This window comes from Tyto alba, unplaced genomic scaffold (genome assembly GCF_018691265.1).
Source record: "Tyto alba isolate M040663 unplaced genomic scaffold, T.alba_DEE_v4.0 Super-Scaffold_18, whole genome shotgun sequence".
Lineage (NCBI taxonomy): Eukaryota > Metazoa > Chordata > Aves > Strigiformes > Tytonidae > Tyto > Tyto alba.
The window spans coordinates 24,986,546-25,012,314 of record NW_024881280.1 but is presented as its reverse complement, the minus strand read 5'-3'; the positions used below and the strand labels follow the sequence as shown (position 1 = coordinate 25,012,314).

General features: G+C 46.5%; 1 protein-coding gene across 9 annotated transcripts in view; it reads right to left on the bottom strand.

Moving 5' to 3' along the window:
* Nucleotides 1-1,895: 1,895 nt before the first annotated feature.
* The window catches only part of ADCK1 (aarF domain containing kinase 1), a 91,381-nt gene continuing 67,507 nt past the window's right edge, over nt 1,896-25,769 (bottom strand). For all 9 annotated transcript variants that reach the window (XM_033008705.2, XM_033008702.2, XM_033008707.2 and 6 more), the window contains 6 exons: nt 21,716-21,874; nt 18,338-18,454; nt 8,833-8,982; nt 8,394-8,591; nt 4,473-4,666; nt 1,896-3,025 (listed from right to left, as the gene is read on the bottom strand). In XM_033008705.2, coding sequence (XP_032864596.2) covers nt 2,854-3,025; nt 4,473-4,666; nt 8,394-8,591; nt 8,833-8,982; nt 18,338-18,454; nt 21,716-21,874 — 990 coding nt within the window. In that variant the 3' untranslated portion in view covers nt 1,896-2,853. The remainder of the gene's footprint in view (nt 3,026-4,472; nt 4,667-8,393; nt 8,592-8,832; nt 8,983-18,337; nt 18,455-21,715; nt 21,875-25,769) is intronic.

Genomic DNA, 25,769 nt, shown 5'->3' with positions numbered 1-25,769 from the left:
TGAGAAGGGTAAGAGCTGAGCACAACTGACGGAGGAGTCCCACTGCTAACACTGAAGCACGCAGCCTCCCGGCAGAGACTAACAACAATAGACAAAGCTTTTCCAAATACACCTCGCTCTCTACCTGCTGCACGCTGCCAAAAACAACAGTCTGAGGCGTTGCTAGTTTCCTACCACTTTTAGAGCCAGAACCTTCCTCAAGCAGCAGGACTAACAGTCGTGTGGCAGGATTTTGGAGGAGTTCAACAACAGGCACGGCCAAGAGTGGGCTGGGGAGAAGTCAGTGCAAACACCAGCTGTGGGGAGCCTCTCCACAGCACGGGATCCTCTGGAAACAAGGGATACAACCAGGATCTCACTGTGGGATGAGCTTTCACACACAGCTGTTAGTGAGACCCAGACAGTCCTGTAGTCAGTATATCCAGACATGGACAGGCAAAGGCATCTGCAGGGGCAGCTACAAGATGATGTGCGGTCGGTGACCACTGCTAGAGGGTCTCCTGGACTTTACTGGGTGCCCCAGGCCAATTTTCTGAGCGGAGCTCTACTCGTGAGGAGAACAAGACAGACCCACCCACACTGGCCAGCCCACAAGCTGTATATGCCTAAGCAAGGCATTGTTTCAGCCAAACGGCTCACATGAGCACAGATTACTCATGCACAGGCTGCAGGACCAATACCCCAGAGCCCCTATGACTCCTTGTCGACTCAGGAGTCTCATCACTGCAATAATCACCACTCCATTCCCTGATGCCATCACACAACCCAGAAGTCAGGAGAACCTCTGATCTGTCATTGCACAGGCTGGGGATAAGCTTTGTGAAGACATTCAGTCTTATTGGGGTATCTTTCTTTGCTCTTAGCAAAGATGGGAGAGCATATCACTCCTGCTGCTGCCCCCATAGTAGGAAGGGCTCAGAGAGCTAATGCCAGCGTCAGGAGATTGATCACACAGGAGACCAAAAGCCTATGTTTGATAATTCCCCATCCACAACTCTGCCAATCACGTACCACTTCTGAGTCCTGAGCCAGCCAGCTGGGCCTACACTCTTGCACACGTACACAGTCGCTGTCTTAAGCCACGCATCCGCAGTCACTAACCCGTCACGCCCAAGCATACCTTTTCTGGATTACATCCCTTCCCTCTCCCACAACGCCACCAAGAGAATTGGTTCCTCAGGGACTGACACTCGCACTCACCTCACTGCCCCCTGCTCCCTTTCCATGCAAGCAGACTCACTGCAAGATGGGGTCTCACGCCCGTGCAAGTTGGGAAACTGCATACAAACCGGGAGGGTGCATGGTCTTCTGGCTTGCCCTCAGGCTCAGCCTCGTGCCTAATGGTCCTCAGCTTAGCAAGCTTGCTGGCAGAAGAGGGACATTCCCATCCTGTCCTTCACATCCTCTTTCACCAAGACAGTTTATGAGAAAGCTGAAATGATCTAAGCAGTCACCTCCATCCACCCTTCCTGGCTACAGGGACATCTCCCAGGATCCCAAATACGTCTCACATATAAGAGACCTCTGGGTGAGACTTCCTGGTAGCCATCCCATTGCTGTAGAGTCAGAGCCATCAGATCACTCACTCGCACCACCGAGCAAGTGGCAGGTTTTCATGAGAGGCAGGAGCAGTGAAATGTCACAGGCAGCAATGAGGTGGAATGCTCAGTGCGTGGCACGGGGATGGTGACGTCTCACAGATGTGCTGCAGCATGCTCCCACAGGCAGGGAGGAGGCAGGCTCAGAGTGGATCTGGGTGGCGTGGAGTGGTGTGTTCTCCCAGCAGAACGATGCCTGCTTCTCCATCCCACCCCAACACACATCTGACGCAGCACCAGAGGACCCAGATGTGGAACAAACCTCTTGGGAAGAGGAAAGACCAAGAGGCCGTTTCATTTGGCTTGCAAGGATTTAATAGTGCTGCCTGGCATCACTCACTCAGTGGAGAAGTGGAAAGAGGACTGAGGTCAGAGGCCCAAACATCACCCTGAGTGCATAGGCAGGCATGCCTCCCCCAAAGGTCTTTGATACGACACATTTATTTTGCTGTGTGGCAGTACTGTACAAAACACATACATTACCAGCAGTTTCAGAGCCCTGAGCTGTCACTCCTGCCTTCCCTGAATTTCGGAGAGGCAGGACCACTGTCCCCTTTCTCCATTTCACCTGCAAGGAAACAGGCCAAGAAAAGTCCAAAAACACAGAGGCACTTGCTGACAGGTCTGGAGACGAACCTCAGAAAGCCCAACTCCCTGTCTACCACTCTCACCATTTGGGTTCCCTGTCCCTGGTGCTGGGAGAGGAAGCCCTCATGCCAGCTCTCCACAAGGTCTCACTCCTCTGAGAAACTATCTGCACACCTGAACAGAAATCAGACTAAGGAGATTGTGAAAACTAATATAAACCCTATTGAATTTTAAAGGGGCATACCACCTCTCTCTGAGGGGCTGAGAAATGTTTTGGGGCATTCTAGGCAGGGCTGGGATTCTCTTAAATTCTGTAAGATTGTTTAAGAAAAAGCCAAGGAGAGGCTTTTGCTTTCAGTGCAGTTCCACTGGAATCTGAGTGGGATTTCCCCTGCTCAGACGGGGAAAGAAAGTACCCTGCCCTTTGTGACACAGAGTATCCCACACCTCCTCCTCCTAAACCATGAAACAGTAGAGCTCTGGTACCGACTCCACCTCACAGTGACACAGAGAAAGCTAATGCTGTAACAGGCAAGGACAGTACAGCGTGTAATGTGGAACAAGACCCAAAAATAGCCCACAGAATAGACAGAAACAGTCAGAAAGGCAAATGTGCCATGGAGAGAAGGGACAGAGGGAGCACCCGGGCCTCTCCCACCAGTTCATGTCAGTATGTGGAATGGTGCATCCAGCTCAGGAGAGCAACGACCCAGTTCCCCATCTGAGACCCCTTCAGCCACAGGAAGAGTTCATACAAGTTGATCTGCCACAGGCTCAGGGCTTCTGTGAGTGAGATCTGGGCCCTCCTGTAAAGCGAGTGACTCTTGCTCCTCTGGTACCTAGAATGAGAGAAACAGCTGCATTAGATCCAGCACGACGCAGCCTGGCGGAAAGGAGGCCTGTCCCATATCTTCAGTACAGCTGACCCTCCCCAGGGGAGGGCAATGTCCCACATCTGAAGAATCACCAGCAGTGGGATTTTTTCCAAGTAATGTTCCTGAGGATCTGGGGACTGCCTTCCTAGGACAAACCTGGCAGAGGAGACAGCCTGCTCCCTCATCAGCCCAGCTCTCTCCCCACTGTGCGCAGTGACCCTGGGCTATGGCATCCTCTGCCCCTATGCCCAGCTTCACTTCAGCTAACAGGGACAGGTGCACACTCCTACAGCCTTTCCTGGTAGCACACTCATAAGAGTCCAGCAATCCTGACACACTGATTCCAGGAAAAGTAATTCTCCATCTTTCTTTAGAAGCAGAGGTTAACTGGGCTTCATAAGTCCCTCATCAGCCAGAGAAATAACTGTTATTTCTTCTGTAAGGAGGAGGAATCTGAGGCAGAAGTGCTCTGACTCATAAGAATCACAGATGGAAATCACTTGCACGACTCCTTTTCCTGGCTTTTAAACATCAGCCTGATCTTCAGACCTAGCCCCTCAATCAGGCTGCAGAAACTGGCAGCAGTGAACTTGCAGATCTTTCTTACCTACAGATACTTGCCAGTAGTGATGCCTGTAATGGGCAGAAATCCCCTTCCCCTCCTCTGGAGGGACCAAACCTTAAACCCTCCCCCTAAGGCCTCTAACTCCAACCCTGTCCTCAGCCCCAGGGTGACAGATCTGTCCACTGGAGAGGCAGATGGACATGGGAGCAGCACACAGAGAGGCTGAGATGTGTAACTGAGCAGGGGTAGGACCACAACAGATGTGCTAATGAGGGGGAGAGGTCTAGAGATAAGAGTAAGAGGTCAAGAGGTCAAGTTAGGCCCTGTCAGTGTTCTAAACTGGGGGCTCTAATAAGCCTTAATGGCTCTGACTAACCTCAGACCTGTCCCAACCCTCTGCTCATAGGCCCAGAAGCTCCAGTTAATTTCAGGCCTGCTCTGTCAGTCCCTGCCTGAGCTACACTGGAGGAGTAATGGTCCCCAGCTCATGCCTTGCTGTGAAGCCCCTTGACCTGGCCATCAACCCACATATTGACCTCTTGGCTTGACTTCAGCCCCGTTCTGTCACCATGGACCTGCCTGACAACCACTAGACCTGGTCTACAGATTGACTTCCTGGTTTGACTTTGGACCTGCCCTGTCACCACGATGTTGCATTACGATATGGACTTTTGATTGGACCTGACCACCATCTTAGGGTCTGCCCTGCTCACCTTGCTCAGCCACTGTGGGACTGGGTCTGGCTGGCTTGCTGGCCCTGGGATCCCCCCATGACTCCTGACCCCCAGGGACAGCCAGCCCCTGATGCTCTATGTCTGGCCTCTGGTGACTGGAGAAGAGACTCACGTGGAAACAGCTCTGATGCAGCAGCGAGACATGTTGAGGAAGGAGCTGGCACTGGCTCGCGTGTGCAGGGCTGACTCAATCCCCCTTAACAAGTCATTGGTCTTCAGCAGCAGCAGCATCTGGCGGGGGACATTGTTGAGAAGCTGGGTGATCTGGGGTAGGTAAGCAGCAGCGTTGGACCGGATCTCCACATCCTGCAGCCAGACAGGTCATGTCAGGGAGAAAGGAGAGAGAAGCTGAGAGTGCATGGGAAGCCCAGGTCCAGATGAAGCAGAGATTTGTCAGGAAGAGACCGTGTTCTTCCAGACCATGACTCCAGGCCAGAAGCTAAAGAGCTCTTTGTCCTGCTTTCCTGCAGACACTTGGCTGTCCCAAGCACTCACAGCACAGTCACAGATCACTCTTGCCATATCCCACCCCCACTTCAGTGAGGTAAGGCCCTGTCCCCCCACTGGCAGGATTAAAAGCCTCTCTGGAGAACCAGGCACTTGCTGCTATCTCAATTCCTGGACCCAGGCAACCCGCAGCAACCATGTATCATTACTGCCCTTGCAGCTTCTGACTGAATCTCACCTCACCAGCTCCAAAGCTGGCAGAGCTGCAGGCAGCACAGGACTGTTGAGGCATGCTGCAAGGATAACCAGGCTGCTCCTTGACTTGCTATCTCATGCAACTGATGGCTTTATGCTATATTGATGAAGTTCTTTCCAAGGCTTAGTTTAGCCCTCTGTCCTCAACACAACTCAGCAGAGGTGAGAAAGCATTATGCAGTTAAGTGTCATGCTAACCCAAAAGATCAAAAACTGTCACCTGTCAGATTAAGGGCCTATCTAGACCCATATCCTGTCTGGCAGCAGCCAGTAGCAGACGCTTAAGGAAAGAGTGTAAGACCAAGGCAGACACAGGGTGATCCTTCATGTTTCTTGGTTCTCCAGCTTCCAACAAATACACTGCCCATGGTAAGAACCCAGTGATAACTGATGGGCTACAGCCTGAGCCACTTAAGATGGGCTCCCCTCCAAACATGAGCCACCATAAAATGCAAGACAGCCAGTCCCCACTTCTGCCTCTTTTTAGATGTGAGAGTTCCCCCACCATTCCGGTATATGTACCACAGTGTGGTGTGGAGCTGATTCCCTATACATACTGTGTCCCTACCTCTTCCTACAGAGGCCATGACATAAATCAGCAAATCCGAACAGAAGCCCCTGGAACATCTGAAAGCTTCAGAATCCAGCAGGACACATGCAGAGGGCAGTAAATGACTTCTTACAGGAGGAAGGCTCCTTTGTGGGAAAAGGGAAAAGACAGCTCTAAAACCTTCTCTCCTCTGGAATGAGGGCTGGTCAGCCTGTATTTCATGATATGGGATCTCACACTCACTCTTTGGGAACATCAGACTTATTATAAAGGAACAGACCTGCACAAATCAAGTGAATAGGTCATGATGGTCAGAGATGTATACAGCTCACACACCACCATGGTTGCTTTGCTGCTGACAAATATATCTTTGTGTCCTCCTGCCTCTGTCACTGACCGAATACACAAAGCTTCAGCAAGAAGACACTTAGCTCTCCTAAATGTTAAATGTTTTGTTCCATTATGTGTTGGCAGAAAATTCACCCATGATTATCACTTATCCCTTGTCCTATCCAGCTTCACTGAAGAGCCTACTTTATTTTTCACACATAGGTTTTCTTTTCTATTTCTTTTCTTTTTATTTTTAGCTCCAGCTGCTTGTCCACATCACAAAACAACCACATGATCTGTCATCAGAACTGTCATTTTATGTCAAGAGCGAAGCCTGTGCACAGCGGGAAAAATAAGTTATGCCACAGGACCTGAGAAAAGCCCCTTGGCTGCAGTCACTGATGCTGCTGCAGGATGCAGCAAAACACAATCATAAAATCAGATGAGATGAGGCTAGCAGCCACCCTGAACAGTCAGCTGCCCGACCTCGGTTGAAGGCAGGAACAACTTTACCTATGGCAATCCTCACACATTTGCCTAGCCTGCTCCTAAAGCTCTCTAGTGATGTGACTCAAAGCTTCCCTGGATCACCCACACCAGCGTGTCACTGGTCTTGCCATTAGATCTGGGTTTTCTCAAGTTTAACCCCAATCTTCTTAGCTGAATTTAAACCCATTACTTCATCCTATTTGCAGCAGTCTTTAACGGATTTGAAAATCACTGTAACCGCCCTTCTCAACCTGCACTCTTCTAGACTTTTTCTGCCCTAACTTGCTCAGACTTACCTCATGGGTTGCATCTGCTTGACCACTTGTCTTTGTAGCTTCCTACTAGATTTACCCCAGTTTCATCAAACCTTTCTCAAGATGCAGTGCCTCAGGCTGGACACAGCATTACAGATAAGATTTTGTTCCAGAACGGTTGCTTCCTTGTCTCACAGGCTACTCTTATGTCAACACATACTCAAGCATACCCTCTGGAGCTCTGTGCTGATGGTACCTGCCTACACGGTGCTTGGCTCTTGATGCTGAGGCAATCTTTCAAATTCACCCCTAAACTAAGAGCAAGCAGCAGCTCATTTCCTAATGCCACAGCAAATCTGCCCAGCTCCCCATTATCTGCTACAGGATTGTCCAGTTTCAGCATTAATTGTGTCATGTAAGCAAAGACAACAGAGCTGGCTCCATACATGCAATTCAACTCAATGACAAAGTTCATTAGCCCACACAAGGCACCATGCGGCTGCAGTTACACCCCTGGCATAACTTTCTGTTATGGCATACCTGGCATAACAAACCAGTTTAGGATAAACATTGCTTATTAGCTCAGATTCAACACTGGCCTTGCGCTGTGTCAATTCGCTTTGGTGCCTCTAAATTTTTTTCTGGAGCTACCAGCTTCAGAAATCACCAGCTTAAGCACAGATCTGCTAGACAGTCACTACATTATTTCTGATATGCAGAAAATTAACTCAGGTAGGAAGCAATCAAGTTACCGGGTGGGGGGGTCCATTACCCAAGGTATCTGACCTACTCATTGCTATGGTTAATGGCAAGCCAGTGCAGCAAATTCTGCCACATCCATCAAAATTAAACGCCAACCCAAAGGAATTTCCAGAAGAGAATTTCACAGGACTATAAGACTACTTAAATGAATTTCATCCTCTCTACTACAAATGCATGCAGATAAAAACAAACCATAGGATACAACATGTTTCTACCTACAGACACTAGTCCATTGACTGAAATCACATCACTACATGCTCATCTCTAAAAACAGCACAGTTGGCAGGGGTTGCTACTATTAAGATGGTGTGTGCGTGTCAGGAATGTGAGGAGGCATGAAAAGGATCCCAGCATGTGTGGATAGGAAAGGGTGGAGAATGTAAGTGGCAATTTCCTAGATTTGTAGTGATTGAGCTGACAGGATCTGCAGTTAAGCAACCTTGACTCCAAGTTAATAGGGTTTCTGATTGGGTGGTAATTTCCAAGGGTTTTTAGGAGTTTGTATCAGTGCTGATAGTCATTTACATGAATAGTGATAATGCATTATCCTTCTCATGTCTTTCCACTAAGCCTTTATGTCTCCTCTACCTTAACCTATCCTCCTTGATGGTTCCTTGCACAGCTGCATTCAACCCTTTTTTAAGAAAAGGCTCATCTACAAATATTTCTCCTGCCAGAACTGGTGAACATTTAGCCGTTAAAAAATTATACAAAATTTAAGTAGCCCGTGACAAGTGAAACTGGGAAATTAAGTTCAGCCTCTATAAAACACATTGCAGAAGGAGTCCTGGCTTTTTCAAGCTCAGCTATCAATGCATAATTGGCTACGGAGCTGCCAGGGGTTGCCCAGCATCGCTGTGATATCAGTGGTTCAAGTGGTTACAACAAAGAAAGGTACCCAAGGAGAACTGAGGGCGCACGATAGGGAGGGGCACACAGGACCTACCTCACTGGCTGAGACGGGCGACCGGTCGATGCCCCTGTTGACAGACTCCCAGGATCTGGCGGTCAGCATGCAGGCGAAGAGAGGGTACAAATCCCCTGCCCCGAGCCGCCGGCTGTACTTCTGCACCCTCTTCATATCAGCCTTGATGAGGGCCTGCCAAAGGCGGCAGTAGTCCATGCGGAACGACTCACTCAGCACCTGGGGAGGGAGACATGGCCCCCAGAAGTCCGTGGAGGACAGGAAACTGGGGTGGAAAGCCTTGTGCACCCTTGTTGTGCCCTATCCCCCGTTTCAGAGCCAGGAAACATCCTTGGAGAGTTATGGGAGTAATGGGAGAAGTATGGTCTTCGTGGGGCAAAGTTGCAGCTGGGTGTGCTCTTTCACCCTGATGCCCACAGGCAGCCTCAAAAGGCCCTGAAAGCCTCCCACAGCTACGTACCTGGTAGAGCCCATGGTCCAGGAGGATGATGTGAGCCTTCCCAGAGGCTGGGCACTTCTTCACCAGCACGTTGCCTGGGTGTGGGTCACAGTGCACAAAGCCATTCACAAAGATCATTTCACTGTAGAGCTTTCCCAGGTTACGAGAGATCTGTGAGGAGACAGAAGATGTTCACACAATGCCGCCCACGGCAGGGAGCCTGACAGGGAGGGGAGACAGCCCCCCCGCATGCCAACGCTGCGGGGAGAGGGGGTCTGGTATGTGCCCATGTCCCCACGCAGAGCTCTTGCAGCTCCTCACGCTGACAAATGCGGACGGTGGCTGCTGGCATCTACCATGGGGAGACCCAGGGCATTCAGGGAAGGATCCATGCAGGGGGCACCATGAAGGTGTTTGTGAGGCCAGGAGTTATTTAGAAACACTTGCCTGGCATCAAAAAAGAGAAAATACTTGTGGGTATTTTGTGAGAATAGACAAGAATGTGGCTTGTGGTAATGAGGAGTAAAGTGAGACAGCAGATAGGGGCAAACGGGCATTCGCAGGGAAGGCATGGAAAGAGCTGCTGGGGTGGGTGGGAGACTGCTTGGAGGAAGACTCAGGTGTTTCCACCCATGGATGGCAGCAGGACCCAGCGGAGAAGGGGTGGGAGGAGACTCAGCCTGTCCCTCTGCTTACCAGAATGAACATGGGTTCCCTCTCCCTTCCCTTCATCACACTGTCCCCCACCTTCCCCCTTCCTTTCCTCAGACCCATGCTAATCTGATTTGCGATGTCTGTGAAAATGAAGCAGCACAGAAAGGCTGTTTAAATCATCCTGTCACTGCTGTGTCCCTCCATGCCACTGCTCCTTATCACCAAGAGATGTTATTAAAGTTAAAAACCTCCTAGGAGCAAGCAAACATCCGCAGGGCCCAGGATCAATCCCTCAGCACACACTAACACAGCAGCCTCGCCCTGACATCCCACCGCCAGCCTGCTCTGCCATCAGAGCAGCACGGTGCTCCACAGCGGAGTGCTGAACAAGCAATTGGAAGACAATCGTTATAAATGATTCCAAGCATGTCCCCAGACACACGGTGTAAGCAGCAAACAGGCAGCTGTCCCCACAAGCAGAGGTGGTAGAAGAGGTAACGGGGATATTAACGACAGCACGTCCTGCAGAAAACCAGCCAGCCAGGGTCAGGCTTGCCTTACCCACCTCTGAAACATGGCCACCTCTGAGAAAAGCGTTCATCATGAATAGTGACCAAGAAACTACAAATGAGCAGAAAGAACGGGAACCCTTCCTGCAGCACACCAACAGGGTGTGAGACAGCTGTAGGACCAGGTGGGACAACCCTCCATCACTCAAGTGGGACCTGGAGCCACTATTGAATCATGGAGAATGCTGTCCCCATGCCCAATCACCCACACAGGTGGCATAGCACATGCCACACAGGCGTCATTGTAAGTACTGTCTGAAAGGCATGGTGTTTCCCTTCTGAATCACCAGCAGAGATCACTGGGGCAATTAAGCAGACCAACAATCTCCAGAATTGGATAGAGCCAAAGTATCAGGTGCCGTGACCTCCTAAAAGAGCTGAGTAGCACCTGCTGAGTCCAAGGATACGCCAGATAGTCTGTTTAAAGCCAGTCACTCATTCACACAGCCTCCCAAGGACCTGCACACCAGGAGGAATGGACTTGGATATCATGACTGATCTTCAACCACAACACCTGTGCACACACTGAGCGAATCCTATTTTGCTCTACCTGTCTCAGCTGTTTGCCCTCCAGGGACCTGGAAGAGCACAGAATTATTGAAGATGAGGACTTGGGGACAATCTGGAGCACAATGTGATGCCTCATACCCATTAAACACAAGTCCAGACAAGGGTTGGCAATTCTGCAAACCTGTTGATTGGTCATGGGTAAAGCCTGGAGAGCTAGTAATTTGAGGCACTAGAGTATGGGCTGCTTCAAAGAACGCAGGTTCTCCTTCTGTGCTGCAGTAATGGCATAGGTTGGGAAAGTCAAGCAGTGGAACAAGTTGCCCAGAGAGGTTGTGCAATCTCCATCTTTGGAGGTTTTAAAGACCTCATTGGATAACACCCTGAGTAAGCTGGTCTGAACTCATAGATGACCCTGCCTCAGCAAGAGGATGATAGGAGACATCCTGAGGTCCCTTCCAATCTCAAATATCCTAGGATCCTACAAAAACACCTCTCACCAAGTTATCACGCCACCCTCAGAACAGCATCTTATGGTATGGCTGTAGGTTTCAGGCGCAGGGAAGGTCTCCCTCTCCTGAGCCACCATCAGCAGACAGGTCACTAAACGGATCTGTGGTCACAGCCTTTTGCTTCCTACAGTGCAACACAAAAGAAGCTCGGGATTCATCTTCCCATCTTACCATGAAAACAGAGGGGTCACAGCCCTGTTCAGACCCACAGGCCATAGGCACAAGACAATCTTCACTGCAAGATCCCCATCCTCTCTCCTTTCCCTGCTGTACTTATATTTACCTCTTCCTCAGCATGCAAACTTGAGTATCTGCAATAGTTAATTCATTGAAACTAGACTTGATGAATTCTTTAAGAAAGAGGAATGCATTCTGTATAATTTAGTTAGCATACAGAAGATATGTTACAAGGATTTATGATATAAGCATATAAACAGTCTTTACTTTTGGAAAAAAAAAAAAATTACCCAGTGTAAGAGATGGAGCTGCACTGCACACTGAAGTATTTTTGCATATTTTTGTCTGTTGACATACGTCTAAAATAGGATAAAAATTAAATTAAGATAGAAAGTACCAATACTGTCAAATTCTAAACAAAAAAGGGAAGTTATATTTCTAGGGCTTAGAGTGTAATATGTGAATAGCAACCAATCATTATAATTCAGACAAAAGAAGTTCCTGTTTCTAGAGAAAAAGTTTAGGAAAAAAACATGAAAAGTTTATATACATTAATTCTCCAGTACGGTGCCCCATTGCTATGGGCCTTTATTCCATCCTTATTGAGAAGGCCACTGGATAAATAACATATACAGAATTCACTTTGGAAGAATGCAATTAGGTGACACGAGAAAAGAAATGTGTGAAAACCTCTACTCTGGAGAAGGGAGGAATTCAGTATGCATTTAGGCTGGGTAAGACCTCAGGGTGAAGGTGCATTGCAAATTAGACAAAAGGTTGCAGTGATTTACAGAAGCAAAGACCAAAGTAAATGCACAGGCATTTTGTTATGACACGGAGAGGTCATCATTCCCTTCCATGTTTATCATCCAACACAATGAGGTCCTTATAATTACCAGGGTCCCCCAGCATTGTTCTACTGCACATCGTAAAAAAATAATAATCACCCTTGGAATCCTGCATTCACTTCCAAACACCTCATTAACAGAGAGATGCAGACTATGCAGAGTGAGTTCAGAGAAAGCAAATAAATGAGCAGGATACAGGAGGAATTTACTTGGGAAAAGATTAAAAGAGCTGAAGATTCTGAAGTTGGCTAAGGAATGGCAGAGGAGGGGCAGTCTACCAATATTAGAAGGTTTGAATAGCAAGGAAGCAGAAGGGCTTGTAGCACTGGATGTGCTACAAGTAATACAACTAGGCAGAAGGGGGTGTAATCAAGAATGGCATAATTTGAGCATAACACATAAGAAAAAAAAGCTATGCTCGTCAGCAAGCAGAGCTGAGCTTGATACATCAGGATGACACCAGACTCTGGACAGAGGCATGTCCTTGCCTACTGTCAGAAAGTGTATTATTGCCTAAAAGAAGTTCAATTTGTCTGTCTGTGCTGCAGCAGAACATGATGACTACAGTCACCAAGTGAGCCTGTGGCCTCACCACTCAATGCAAATAGCAACCTGCCATTGCCACATTACATGACATGACCATGACACTGTGTCAGGCAAACCACACATTTTCAGCCCAATATTTTCATTTTGAAAAAACTGTAGCTGAGGAATAAGCAGATTGCAGATAACGAAATGGAGAGTCAGTAGCCTGAGCAAAAACAATGGAGTGACAGATACATGTATAAACAGCTAGACTTGGAATAACTCTTCACCAAACTAAGCACATGAAGTTCATTTTATGTACTCAATATGGCAAGGATGCTACATGTCACAAACTATCCTACGTGAGTTACAAGCCAATACAGAAGAAAATAAGAATGCAGTGCAGACATTAAGGATTGTTATCGTACAGTATCACATAGTCTCTCTATAAACTTGTCAAGTTCACTGGAAATAAGTAAGACAGAAAGCATGACTTCGGAGGCTGTTCTAGAAATTCACTCTTTAGATGGTCAGAACCTTTCTCCTAAACCCCAGCCTAATTTTAATGATGTCCAGTTTAAATCATCTCCTCAGCTAACATAACCCTAGTTACTTCCCTCTCCAGTATTTACTACTCCAATGTGTTCACCAGTAAGATAATTATCAGCATAAATACAGCATAAATATTACCCCATTTCTACAGGATGCTCCTTTATCTGATGTGTCCTAGGAGTCAACCTGCCTTTTACACACACTGCACTGGAAACACACAATTACTCTGCAGTTGACTAATATCCCAAAGTTCATTCTAATATATCAATTCCCTCTGATAAACTCCCAGTGTATTTAAGAAACTATTAGTTTTTAAGCGCATGGGTTTTCACTTGGTATTGCTCATTTTTATCCCTTTCTATCACTTCAGCCCACAAGGTCACCAAGTGCTACTGCTACTCCAGTCCTTCTCTACAATGACACAACCTCTCAACTTGGTGTCATCAACAGCCTCCTTCATACAGTTCTGTTAGTGTGAAGGTCATCACTGAATTTATTAAATAAGATCAGCTTGAAGAGCAAACCACCATCAGTTTTTTACCTACTTTGCAATTTCCCTACTAATCCTCATTTTCTCTAGTTAACTGACTCATACCCAGTATTTTATCAAGTAAGCCTACTGCCTTTCTGTCATCTAATTCAGAGTATGCCAAGCTGTAGTATACATAGCAGCAGTGATATATTTCTTCTTGTGTATGTACACAGCTGCAAACTGTTGCTGCCATTGGTTTTGAAAGTCTGTTATCCTCACATAATCCACTAGGAGTTACTTTTGATGTTATTATACTCCCTTACATACAGCCCCATAGCAGCAAACTCCTGGGCACACACCAGCCCCTGTAGGCAACTCACCTCGTAACAAATCAGCACATCCAGCTGACAGAGCAACCTGATGATAACAAAACACTGGAAAGTCCATCAGAAATTAGTATCTTTACAAACACCAATACACAATGGTTAGCAAGAAACCTCTCAGAAAGGAAAGAATGAGTGCAAATTTGAGCCTATGAATACCCCTACAGTAACCAGTTGGCACATATAGCATGTTCATGGGTAGCTGAAGCATAACAAACCAGTCTGGGAAAGTCACGGATACTTTCCTGGACTTGTGAGCAAGCCAGGGTGGTCCTGGCTCCATGCCTCCAATGGACATGAAGAAGAAAGGCAAAATAAAAAATCCTGTGGCATGGTCCTGTAGAGCTGATCTCACTGCTGGCTCCTGATAAGTCCCAGATGAAACTGCCTGATACGGCATCATCCCTTCCTGTCCCACCTCCATCCGTGACTGTCTCTTTAGATCAGGAGCAGATACTAGTCTCTGGCCTTAATTTGGCTGTAATATTTACCAATTATTTTAAGAGATGGCGACACTAACTTCTATTGATCTCATTAAAAGTAAAGGTCGTTGTGCAGCTCATTTCTCAGGGCTCAATATTACCTCCTCAGGCCAAAATAATAGCATTGATTTTGGAACCTTAATCGAAGGTTAATTGGATTGAAGAGTGTATTGGGTTTTTGCTTTCTTTCGTTGTTGTTATTACAGCCATCATCTAAGGGTTTACTTAATCCTGCTAGGCCAATCCTGCCCAATTAAACTGGTGTCAAATTAGCAAAGGTTGCGGATGGAGAATAGCCACAGTTTGAAGCCTGCTCTGTGTCTCTGCTCTGAAATGGCTCTTGTCCATCGCAGATTAGGATGGTCACACACAAGAGGTTCAACTTCACACTCTGCCCTCTGTGATCCAGTTGTGAGGGTCAAAACACAGTGCTCTATAATGCAGTACTATCACTATGCACTGGTCTAGCATCGCAGTGAGGTGATGCCTGGATACACACGATGTCATTAAAATACAGGAATAGTTTTTAGGACTCCTGGAGTGTACTCCTAGCATGCCCTATGCTCTCTGTTGGGGACTGAGGAATTTATTTTTCTGCTCAATGCCCCACCTGCCACAGCATTTAAGCAGGGAGAAATATTTTGACTCATATACCCAGGGAACTGAGGGGACAACTTAATAAGTTTCTACAGATTCTCAAAAGAACACAGGTAGAGAAGATCAGTCATTGTTTATTTAGTTGTGTCTTGCATCTCTGCCAGACCCAAAATGGCCATGGGGATCACTTTCCCTTGGCTTTAAACGTAGTCATATTTCCTTGGATTTAATGTAAGGCATCTTGCTGAGACTTCAGCAATTGATCGACATGGATGCTTGTGACTGACTTTCAGTAAGGAACAGGTTCATGTGTAATTTAGCTCTCTTACTTGGTATCTTTGTACAGTTCAGAAGCTGGAAATGCTGGAGGACACTATCCTTGCTTACCAGTGCCTTGTGAATTTTCATTAAGCTTCAGACAAAAGGAATGTAGAAGAATCTTCAGGGAAACCCTCCCCAGACTAAATCAACAGGTGCAAAGAGCAAGAATAGCCATTTTCCCCAGAAACAGTGTTCTCCATGCTCCATGTCATCTAACTCTTGAGTGTTATAAGCACAAATACTTAAGACATGAGAGGTTTCCACACTCGCACTGACAAAGGGATCCCACCCTGGGAAATCCCACTTAAATTTTAGCAGCTACAAGGCAGCAGCTCCTGACTGTTGGCAGAAGGGTAAATCCCACACTGACGCATATTTCAGGTTGCAAATCTGTCAACCATGAGAAGGTAGCTGGGCTCTTTATTGAGCTAAGAGATACCGTTCCAGTGCAGAACCCATTTAGTAACAGAAGGAAGCAAAAAGACACAGTAGGATGGTGTGACAGATGGCAATAACTGCATACAATAGCTCATCTTAAGTACGTTAGCTGTTTGCTTTCACTCCTCAGCTGGACAAAACACTTTCCTGACTTCTGAATCATCCACAGCTCATGACCACACTCTTAGTGAGCTGAAGTACATGGCATCATTTCCCTTCCCTGACTCAAGTCCAAGCCAGGGTGATCATGGGGGACTCTCCACTTGGCTACCTGGGCTGGCTGGTTGGTTGGAGGCAATACAGCACGTCACACGTGCATCTGTAAGCTCCACAGCTCCTGCAGCCTGCTGACCCAGCAGCCTCTGTGGAGACGGGCAGAGCATGCACAAGGAGGGACAGGGAGGACCCATGCAGCAGGATCAGAGATAATGTTAAGATTTGTATACAGACAAGGTCTCTCTAAATGAATCAGGTAAAATCAGAATGGGTGCAAAAGGAGCATTTGTGGGGGGATCTTCTTTGTGGGGGATCTTCATTATGGGGGATCTTCTTTAAAAGTCCATGCTCTAAGTAGCCTTGCTATCCTTCATTCCCTCCTGCATATGTTATGCTAGAAACGTCTTGAGAGCCCCTCAGTCTATTTTTCCTCCCTTCCGTGCTCTACCCACCTCTTTGAAATATGTCTTCCCAACCAAGACTGCAAATGCTCTTGTGACTTGAAACAGGTACAATCCAGTTTCCAGGTGGCCCCCCTTCTCGACCCTGCCATGGCCTGGGCTTCCCTCAAAAATTCATGCCAGCTCATTTCTTGATAACTCCCCTCTTCAGGCTTCCCTCCCACTGTCAATATCCTAGCTGCATGCTCATCCTCAGCTACACTTGCACATGAATAAGTAACTGTTCCACAGGCAGATATTTCAGTGTTTGCACTTGTCTTTAGAAATCAAAGCCTTCTCTGATTAAATGCCATTACAATCCAGTGCTTGGACGGATCCAGAGAGATTAATGTGCTTTTGGGCAGCTTTAATGATAATCCTGCTACAGATGGTATTAAGTAAATGTCAGTAACCTGGTTTGAAGGGAGCTTTCACCTCAGGGATCCTTTCCATTTAGAGGAGAGAGGCTCAGCTTGCTTTTTAAGGCTGCATTGTCACACAAGAGAAATCCTGCTTAGAGAAGACTCTTCTTCCTCTGCCCAGTAAGACAAAACGAAGTAAGATGATAAAGGGGTTGACAGATAAATAGATTGAGGTGATTTATAGGGAGCTAACGCAAGGTCTTCCACCTGTAATTTGGTTGAGCTCTTTAGGCAGAGAAAAAGGTGCATGCTGACTTAGGGCGGCAGCTGAGAAGATACAGTTAACTTTCTCTCCTCATGGGGTATACCAAACTCACATTTGCCCTCCCCTAAGAGGTTTCTGGCATGTCTCTAACTCATGTCAAATGAACTTTGCCATGGATAAAAAGGGAGCAGAGAGGAGGAATAGCAAAGAGAGAGGAAGCATTCAGATTTCAGAGGTAAGTGGATGGACAGATTAAGTACAATTGATTTTATGCCATAGCTCTCTGATAGCCAGTCAACCACATGCAGCTTTGAGGCTCATCAATAAGGCACAAGGGGAAAGGCAAGCAGCAGTGCCTTAATCACCACTCACTGACTGGGAAGGGTGGCTGGACACACTGTCCAATGGCTCAAAACCCTCTCTCAGCCCTTCTGGGAAGTAATATCTTCTTTTCCTCAAGAATCTCTCAGCCACAGAGAATCCAAAGTGCTCTCCTGACTTTATGCCACACATACAAACTATTTCACTCACTGGGGAAATGTAGCCTCTCTGTAGGGATGAAATCTGGCAGCTGTTAAATGAAAGACTGCAAAACTACACAGTAATGCAGGACCAGGAAGCAAAAAAGAAAACAGTTCCATCTGGAAGAAAAAGAAAGATTTTGGAAAGCAGAAGAAAACAACCAATGTCAGAATATTATGCCAAGCACCATGGCTGAGGCTCCAGCATTCTAGTAACTGTGATTATATAAGACCTATGATTTATATCTCCTGCTAAAGGTGATAGCTCTTGGGATAGAAAAGCTACATCCCATGCATTTGTCTAGGAGAAAGATAATGAAGAAGAAAGAGCGGAAAAGAAGAGAGACAAAAAGAATCTGAAGTTGAAGCCATTCCTTTAGGATAACAGGCACATACCATGGGTGTACATAATATAAGATCATGGTCATCCTTCATTATCTTCTTCCTGAAGATCTAATTGGCTGTGCAGCCTATAGGAGAGTGTTCCCCAAAAGGGGTTATGTACTTTTCCCAGAAGCACAAGAACTGAGATGTCTCAGATGGTTTGCTCTGTTCACATCTGTATGTGCTCCATTTTCTGCCCCCTCCTGTCCTGTCAGCCTCCATTTTGTACCAACGTCAGCTGATGTCAACATCAGTTGTGCATTCCCCACCATGCCCAATTCAGAGATGGCTGAGAAACTACCTCATTGACATTGATGCCATTCCTCTCCATGTAGGCCCTGTCATTCACCTGTCCCCCTTCCATAAACTCCATGAGAAGGACGCGTCTTGTTGAGAGCTCCCAGTAGATCCTGGGGACCTGAAACAGGAATAGATGGGTTAGGTCAAACAACAGGCTGAGAAAGCAAGGAGAACGTACCACACCCAACTCAGAAAAGGAGCAAAAATGAAGGAGGCTAAAGTGAGGACTTGTTTTTCTCCCAAGCACAAGGGAAGTAAATCCATCTACTGGCTTCTTCCCCAGGACAGCAGCAATGTGGGCAAGGACAACACACCAATTCAACAGCAGCAGGATCTGTCCTCATGCAACATTTCTGGCCACACTCTACAAGATTTTGACCACCTCCCACTCCTACTGATGTCTGAGAGCTTTCTTATCTGCCCTGCAGCTCCTCTAGCTGGTCTGTTTAACTAGTGCCTATTGCAAGTTTCTGAATCATCCACTCAGCTCCTTTAGACAGGAACTGCATCTCATTTGCTACGCACAGGGCCCACTTACACAGCTCTAAAAATGATAAGCCATCATCATAAATTGTATTTCCGCAGTGCCCCTTGGAACACAGACGTCTTTGAGCTGACAAACCCCGCATACTTAGGCCACGTGCAATTGAACTGGGAGAAAAATCAAGTGCACAAATAAGGGGCTTGTCACAGAAACCCTGGGAGACCCTTAACTATCTTATTGCCAACGTGACACAGTAACAAGTGTAAAATGTCAAAGCACTTTTTATTCAATCTGCAGTAAATCAAGCTGAGTGAGGTACCATTAAGGTGCCCAGTGTCACCCAGGGGGCCAGTGACGCAGGCGTCGCTCAGACTGGCTCCCTCTTCTCCATCATCTCTCTTCAGCCAAATTGTTACCATGATGAAGTCCCTACCATCAGGAGTCCTTTTGCTGAAGTTCCCTTTGGATATTGTTACATCGCTGTGCTAACCAATCTCCCAAGCTGTCCAGATTTGCCTTTGCACACGGGTGAAGCCACACAGGTACATTTTATCAAAGATATAAGGGATCTCCACCCATTCCTGTTACTGTGCCCCCATACAGAGATACACATTTTGGATCCTGCAAAGAGAGAGCCAGCTGTGCAGCCCCCTCCCTTCACCTGTCTCACTTGGCCATGGACTCAGGACTCACACAGTGCAAGTGTCCAGCAGGACCACAGGAAGAGGTAAGAGGTGGTGTGTATCTACTGCAACCAAAGCCAGGGGAACCAGCCAGGCCACTGTAGCTCATAGTAAATCCTGAACAAGCAGCACTGGTTTTATACGCTGCTTGTAACTACTGACAGTGTTTTAGTCCCTCACAATCTGCCTCCCCCACTGTTCCTGTCCTACAGAGACCATTTTCCCAATGTCACCCACTTCTACCTTACCATGTCTGTGCTGCTTTAGATGAAAGACTCCTTTCCTGAGCAATTCCAATGTCCCTCAGTCCCACCGTTCAACCCTCCTGGAATACTCTGCATGTTAACCTTGCGTAGAGTTTTGATGCCAGAGGTCCACTATGGGCAAGGGGATCGATCCACCTGCAGCCTTCCCAGCTTATCTGGATATCCATTCTTTGCAGTTAGGTTGGTGAGAAAGTAAACCGACATCAAAACTAACAGTTCCCCACCCCATCTAGCTCACTAAGCCCTGCTGCCTTAGATCATTTCAGATGACACTCATTCTTGTCTGAAGATTTAAAGGGATAAGTCAGTAGGCTTGTAAAGCACTATCGATGCTCTTGGAGATGCCTCGCTCACTCACAGTGAAATTCTTCAGTGATTTTTTTTTAATTACTCACAGATGTTTGGCTGTAATGCTAGTGCATGGAAACAATTTATCTCTGGCTTTAAAAGCTCAAACAGGTTCACAGCACAAAATCTACTTCTCAGCTTTCTAGCGTGTTTAGGAAAATTAATGATACAGGAGCCCAATTCTTCTGTTGCCTTTGGGTGATGAACACGTCCCTGAATTGGCAGGTCAGACAGGAGGATCCATTATTTAGCCATCTCAAGCCATTTGTTATTGTTACACATATTGATATCATGATAGCTCCTTAACCCAGCAAGGAGGTGATTGGCCGTCTCCATGGGGATTTACTTCACAGTATCCTAGTTACAGCTGCAACGGATACAGCTCTCCAAGGTGCATCACTTCTGATAAGCGCCCACTCAGCAAAATCATCGACCTTTGGCCTTCTGTAGCCCTGGTGGCTTTTAGCTATCTGTGTCTATAGGAAGGCCATTGCTGCTACTCCAAAAGGACAGCCCCAAGCCTGGGGTCCAGTGACAAGGAATTATTGCCATTGCATGGAGGAAGCAAGACAAAAATGGATGCATCAGCCTGTAAAGTCTAACAAAAACTCACCTCATTTCAGACATCTGCCACTTCCATCTTGGGAACTCTGCATAAACAGGAGGTGAAAACCACATTTTGATGTGTGGATGTGTGTATGTAGGAGGATCCAAAGGAGGGTGCATTTTTTGCTGCCTTTGTGTACGTGCAAATGCAGTTAGGTCAGTGATTGTGCCCACAGCACTATGTCTGCTTGACCATACTTGTGTATATCCAGAACACACACGGTGGAGGCTTGTGTCTCTCATATGTCAGAAAAAGATTCGTGCACATCCGAGTTTGAAGATGTGAGCTTATGTCTTTCCAAGAATGAGGTGGGTACATGTCTGGTTGTACTTGAGACACCTGTCAGTGACCTTAGTCGGTGCGTAGCAGCAGAGGTGGGTAAAAGTGTCAGAAGGGAAGAGCACAATATGGGTACATATGAGTTTGTGTATGAAGGTAACACAAATGCATGAGCCATGGATGTGTATGAAGAATGTATGCTCAGTTCCAGAGTGAGAATAAGCTTTTTTGCAGGAGGAAGGATTAATGCAAACATGTTTCCTCCTGAGATACAGTGTCCCCAGTCCTGCTTGACATCATCAGCTTCAGTCTAGCTTTTTTGGTTTACGTCCATTTCTTGCCCTCTGTTGAGATAATGCCCAGGAAAAAGTACCATCAGATGGCTCAGAAAAGAACGGCAAATTCACAGGTCTGTGGACAAGTTCAGAAACAGTGTTTGGGAAAATGAGTAGCAGGTTCCAGAGACTGCTGGCCCCAAGACACCACTCCTCATTCAATATATGGTGCCTACAGCAAGAAACAGACAAGGAGGAAGCATGTCTCAGAGCAGTTTCTGGTCCGTATCAGCAGAGCAGTCTAGGATGAACAACACAGAGGGACTGAACTCCATTATCCCTCTGTATGGTTCCTCCAGGTGGTGAATGAGGTGTACAAGACATATAAAGTGAGACTATTAATGCACATACATACACAGAAATAGGTGTTCCCTCACCTTCAGGAAGTCAAAGTTCTTCAGCATATGAGCAACCTTCTCAGCATTCCTGCCTTCATTGAGGAAATCCAGCTCCAACGGCAGATTCTTCTTAGCTTCTTCCACCAGCCACATGAACTCAAAATCTGGAAAGATCTGCTTCACAACCAAGAGGAGAACCTGAGAACAAGGAAACGGACAATCAGCTGCATCCTGGCTTCAAAGCCATGCAGCTACACACAGTGCTGTTTTGATAGGATCATTCCATGTACCTCACAGATCAAAAAAACCCAGTCTGTTCCCCAATTGCTTGTAGGGTTCCTGCAGTATCTTAACATAACACATGGTGTCATGTCTTGGTCGTGCAAATGCAAATTTTGGCTTGTCCTCCACACAGGCACATCTAGGAGTTAAATGATGGCACAGACACCAAAGAGAGACCAGCTGCCTGCTGCCTGGAAGTAAGAGAATGAAGCCCTGGAGAAGAGGCCACACGGTCAGACCTCACCAAGGGCATGGCCCAGGAGCGACTCTATTCCAAGTTCTGTAATTCTACAAGTCACTGTTTGACATCATTTGAACAGTCCTTGGTTAATGCAGAAGAGGAAGATCTAAAGTAAGACTTGTCACCTCTATATTACTTATACCACTGATGAGAAAGAATTTTGTTACTGCAGAATCCACTGGGCAGTTTGGAGAAGACAGTGGAGTTTGGATACAGGTAGTAGGCTACAGATCTTTAAAGGACACTTCTGGTGGGGGTCAAAGGGCGAGTTGCTGCTCAGCATCAGTCACAGCCATCCTCAGCAATGCTGAGGTGGTGTTTTTTAAGTATCATATGTCTACCTCCTGGCATTCTCTTCTTAAAGGGATTAGGTATTCAGCTGCACAGGGTGTTGAAAAGCCCAGCTGAAAAGTTCCTGGAAACATCTGCTTAAAGAAACATTTAAGGGGTGAGTGATGGGCAGGCCTTCTAGAAGAAAATCAAGATTATGTGATTAGATGGCATAATCAAATCCGCACAGCAGCCAGGCATGCTTTCTGTTCAAATGAAGGACCAGTTTCTCAACCAGTGTCACAGAGGTACACATGCTGACAATCTGGACCTCATCTTAAGGAAAGTAACTTGTTTGGCTTTTTTGTAACTCCTTGAGTCATAAAAAAAAGAGTAAAACATAAAAATGTAATCCACTTTGCTGTCGTTATCTTACTTGTTCTGTACATCTATCTGAAAATGAAACCAGAATTGTCGGTGTGTGTTCCTGGACAGTTTCCCTTTCTAGATCTCCACTGTTGAGGTGGGAATTCCTCCACTGCAGGAGGAACATTTAAAGCACACACAGAAAGCTGCTCTCATTGAAATGTATGACAAAAAAAAAAATTTATGAACCATCACTGCTCCTGTTCAGCTGTCTGAGAACATTTGTTCTCCACCTCTGCCTCTACTTCTCTTATCTAAATGTCAGTTCCAAACTCAACGTTCCTTTAAAAATGTAATCACCAGGTTCCAGACACTACTGAATGACTTTTCTGCTGTTATATCTAGAGGCATAAATCCTTTCAAATTTATGTCACCCAAATGAAATGTAACCAGCGATCTTCATGAACATGTACATAAGCTTTATAGGGTCTGCAGGATTATTTAATTGGTGCCTGATGTGACAAAATTAATGTATTGTTTTTTGCTCTCTTTAAATGATCTTTGGAATCAATTTGCCAATTTGATCATCAGCAGGGACATACTTAACAAGTATTTGGCCTGTCACTTTTCTGACATCTGTCTAACATATTGTCTTGAAATAAGTATTGATATAACAAGAGCAGTGAGGTATCTCTCTCTGGACTTATCAGATGCTGTACTGATTTTTAAGGAGTCAGCACTGATGCTACGAAACCTCAAGTGAATTTAGGAATTTTCCATCTAGCTTTTCCCATTCAGATTCCTTCCCATCAGTCTCTAAATAAGACCATCTCCATCAATATTTAAATCAACCTCCTACCTAGCTGCAATGTCTGCCTGTTTCTTAAAGAACCAGAACCTCAGTGCACATAATCTGGCTTTCAGTGCAACCTACGCAAAAATAGTCCCACACAAGGATATGATGATGTGTGTAAGCCAACACTCCACAAGAGACCCTTTAAAAACAGGATTGCATGTGTCATGTTGTGAGCTACTTTCCCATAATTGTGTGTACAAAACAGAACTCAAGGATAACAAACTAGACTGTAGAGGAAGGACAACACTAAATTGCCAAAAGGAAACACACTGTTTTAGTTTCAAGTTTCCCAGGAGGATTAGTCTAAAACCAGAAAAGATAGGAATCATTCTAAAATTATTAGTTTAAATATCTCTTACCAGTAAAACCAGCAATCACCGCAACACAGCGTGATGGGGGCTTTTTTCTGTGGCACTCACTGTTAAAAGGGCAAAAGTCCCAAGGTGGATCTAGGTCTTGGCTCATTCACACACAATCCTGTTATTGACCTGGTCTCACAGTCTTTCATTACCTGCTCATCCTTCTTCATTCACTGCTTAGTTTCTGCCATCCTGTCCTGGGCAGGAGTGAAGGATGCCATAAGTCCCTGGAGAACTTCTGTGCATGTGATGACTCACAAAAGCAAACTCATTGGGCAGACCACTACATTCAGCCCTGGAGAGTACCTGAATCGAATGCAAATCTACAGCTGGAACCAAAGCCAGTTCAAACAGTTCTCTGTTCCCAAACCAGCACTGAAACAGACATATCCCATCTTACTTGGATGTCTTTATTGAACCCCAATATTACTTTCACTATGAGTTCAAAATGAATATTCGGCTGAAAACTGATGTGTTCCAGCTGGAAACAGCTGTGCTTCTTGGCAGACTAGCCAGGATTTCTCAAAGCAGGGTGTTTTAGCCGCCTAAAGAAGCTTCAGTTATCACATAATGGTTTTGGTTGGAAAGGTCCTTAAAGTTCATCTAGTTCCAACCCCTCTGCCATGGGCAGGGACACCTTCCACTAAGTCAGGCTGCTCAAAACCCCATCCAGACCAACCTTGAACATTCCCAGGGAAGGTGTATCTACAACTTCTCTGGGCAACCTGTTCCAGTGCCTCACCACCCTCACAACAAATAATTTCTTCCTTACATTTAATCTAAATCTGCCCTCTTCCAGTTTAAAACTGCTACTTCTCATCCTATCACTACACTCCCTGATAAAGAGTCCCTCTCCATCTTCCCAGTAGACCCCCTTTAAGTACTGGAAGGCCTCTACAAGGTATCCCTGAAGCCTTCTCTTCTCTAGCCTGAACAATCCCAACTCTCTCAGGCTGTCCTCATAAGGGAGGTGCTCCAGCCCCCTGATCATCTTCATGATCCTCCTTTGGACCCGCTTGAGCAGGTCCATGTCCTTCTTAAGTTGGGTCCCCCAGAGCTGGACACAGCACTGCAGGTGGGGTCTGACAAGAGCGGAGTAGAGGGGGACAATCACATCCCTCAACCTGCTAGTCATGCTTCTCTTGATGTAGCCCAGGATACAGTTGGCTTTCTGGCTGCAAGTGCACATTGCTGGTTCATAGTCAGTTTTCCATCCACTAATACCCCCCCAAGTCCTTTTCCTCTCTCTGAGGGCTGCTCTCAATCCACTCATCACTCAGCCGGTATTCGTGCTTGGGATTGCCTCAACCCATGTGCAGATCCTTGCAGTATGCTTTGTTGAACTTCATGAGGTTTGCACAGGCCCACCTCTCCAGCCTGCCAAAGTCCCTCTGGATGGCATCCCTTCCCTCCAGCGTGTCGACTGCACCACAGAGCTTGGTGTCGTTGGCAAACTTGCTGAGGGTGCGCCCAATCTCACCGTCGTTGTCACCAACAAAGATGTTCAACAGCACCGGCCCCAACACCGACCCCAGAGGAACGCCACTCGTCACCACTCTCCACTTGGACATCGAGTCATTGACCACAACACTTTGAGTGTGACCATCCGGCCAATTCCTTATCCTCCGAGTGCTCCATCCATCAAATCCATGTCTCCAATTTAGAGACATGGATGTCGTCTGGGACAGTGTCAAAAGCTTGCACAGGTCCACGTAGATG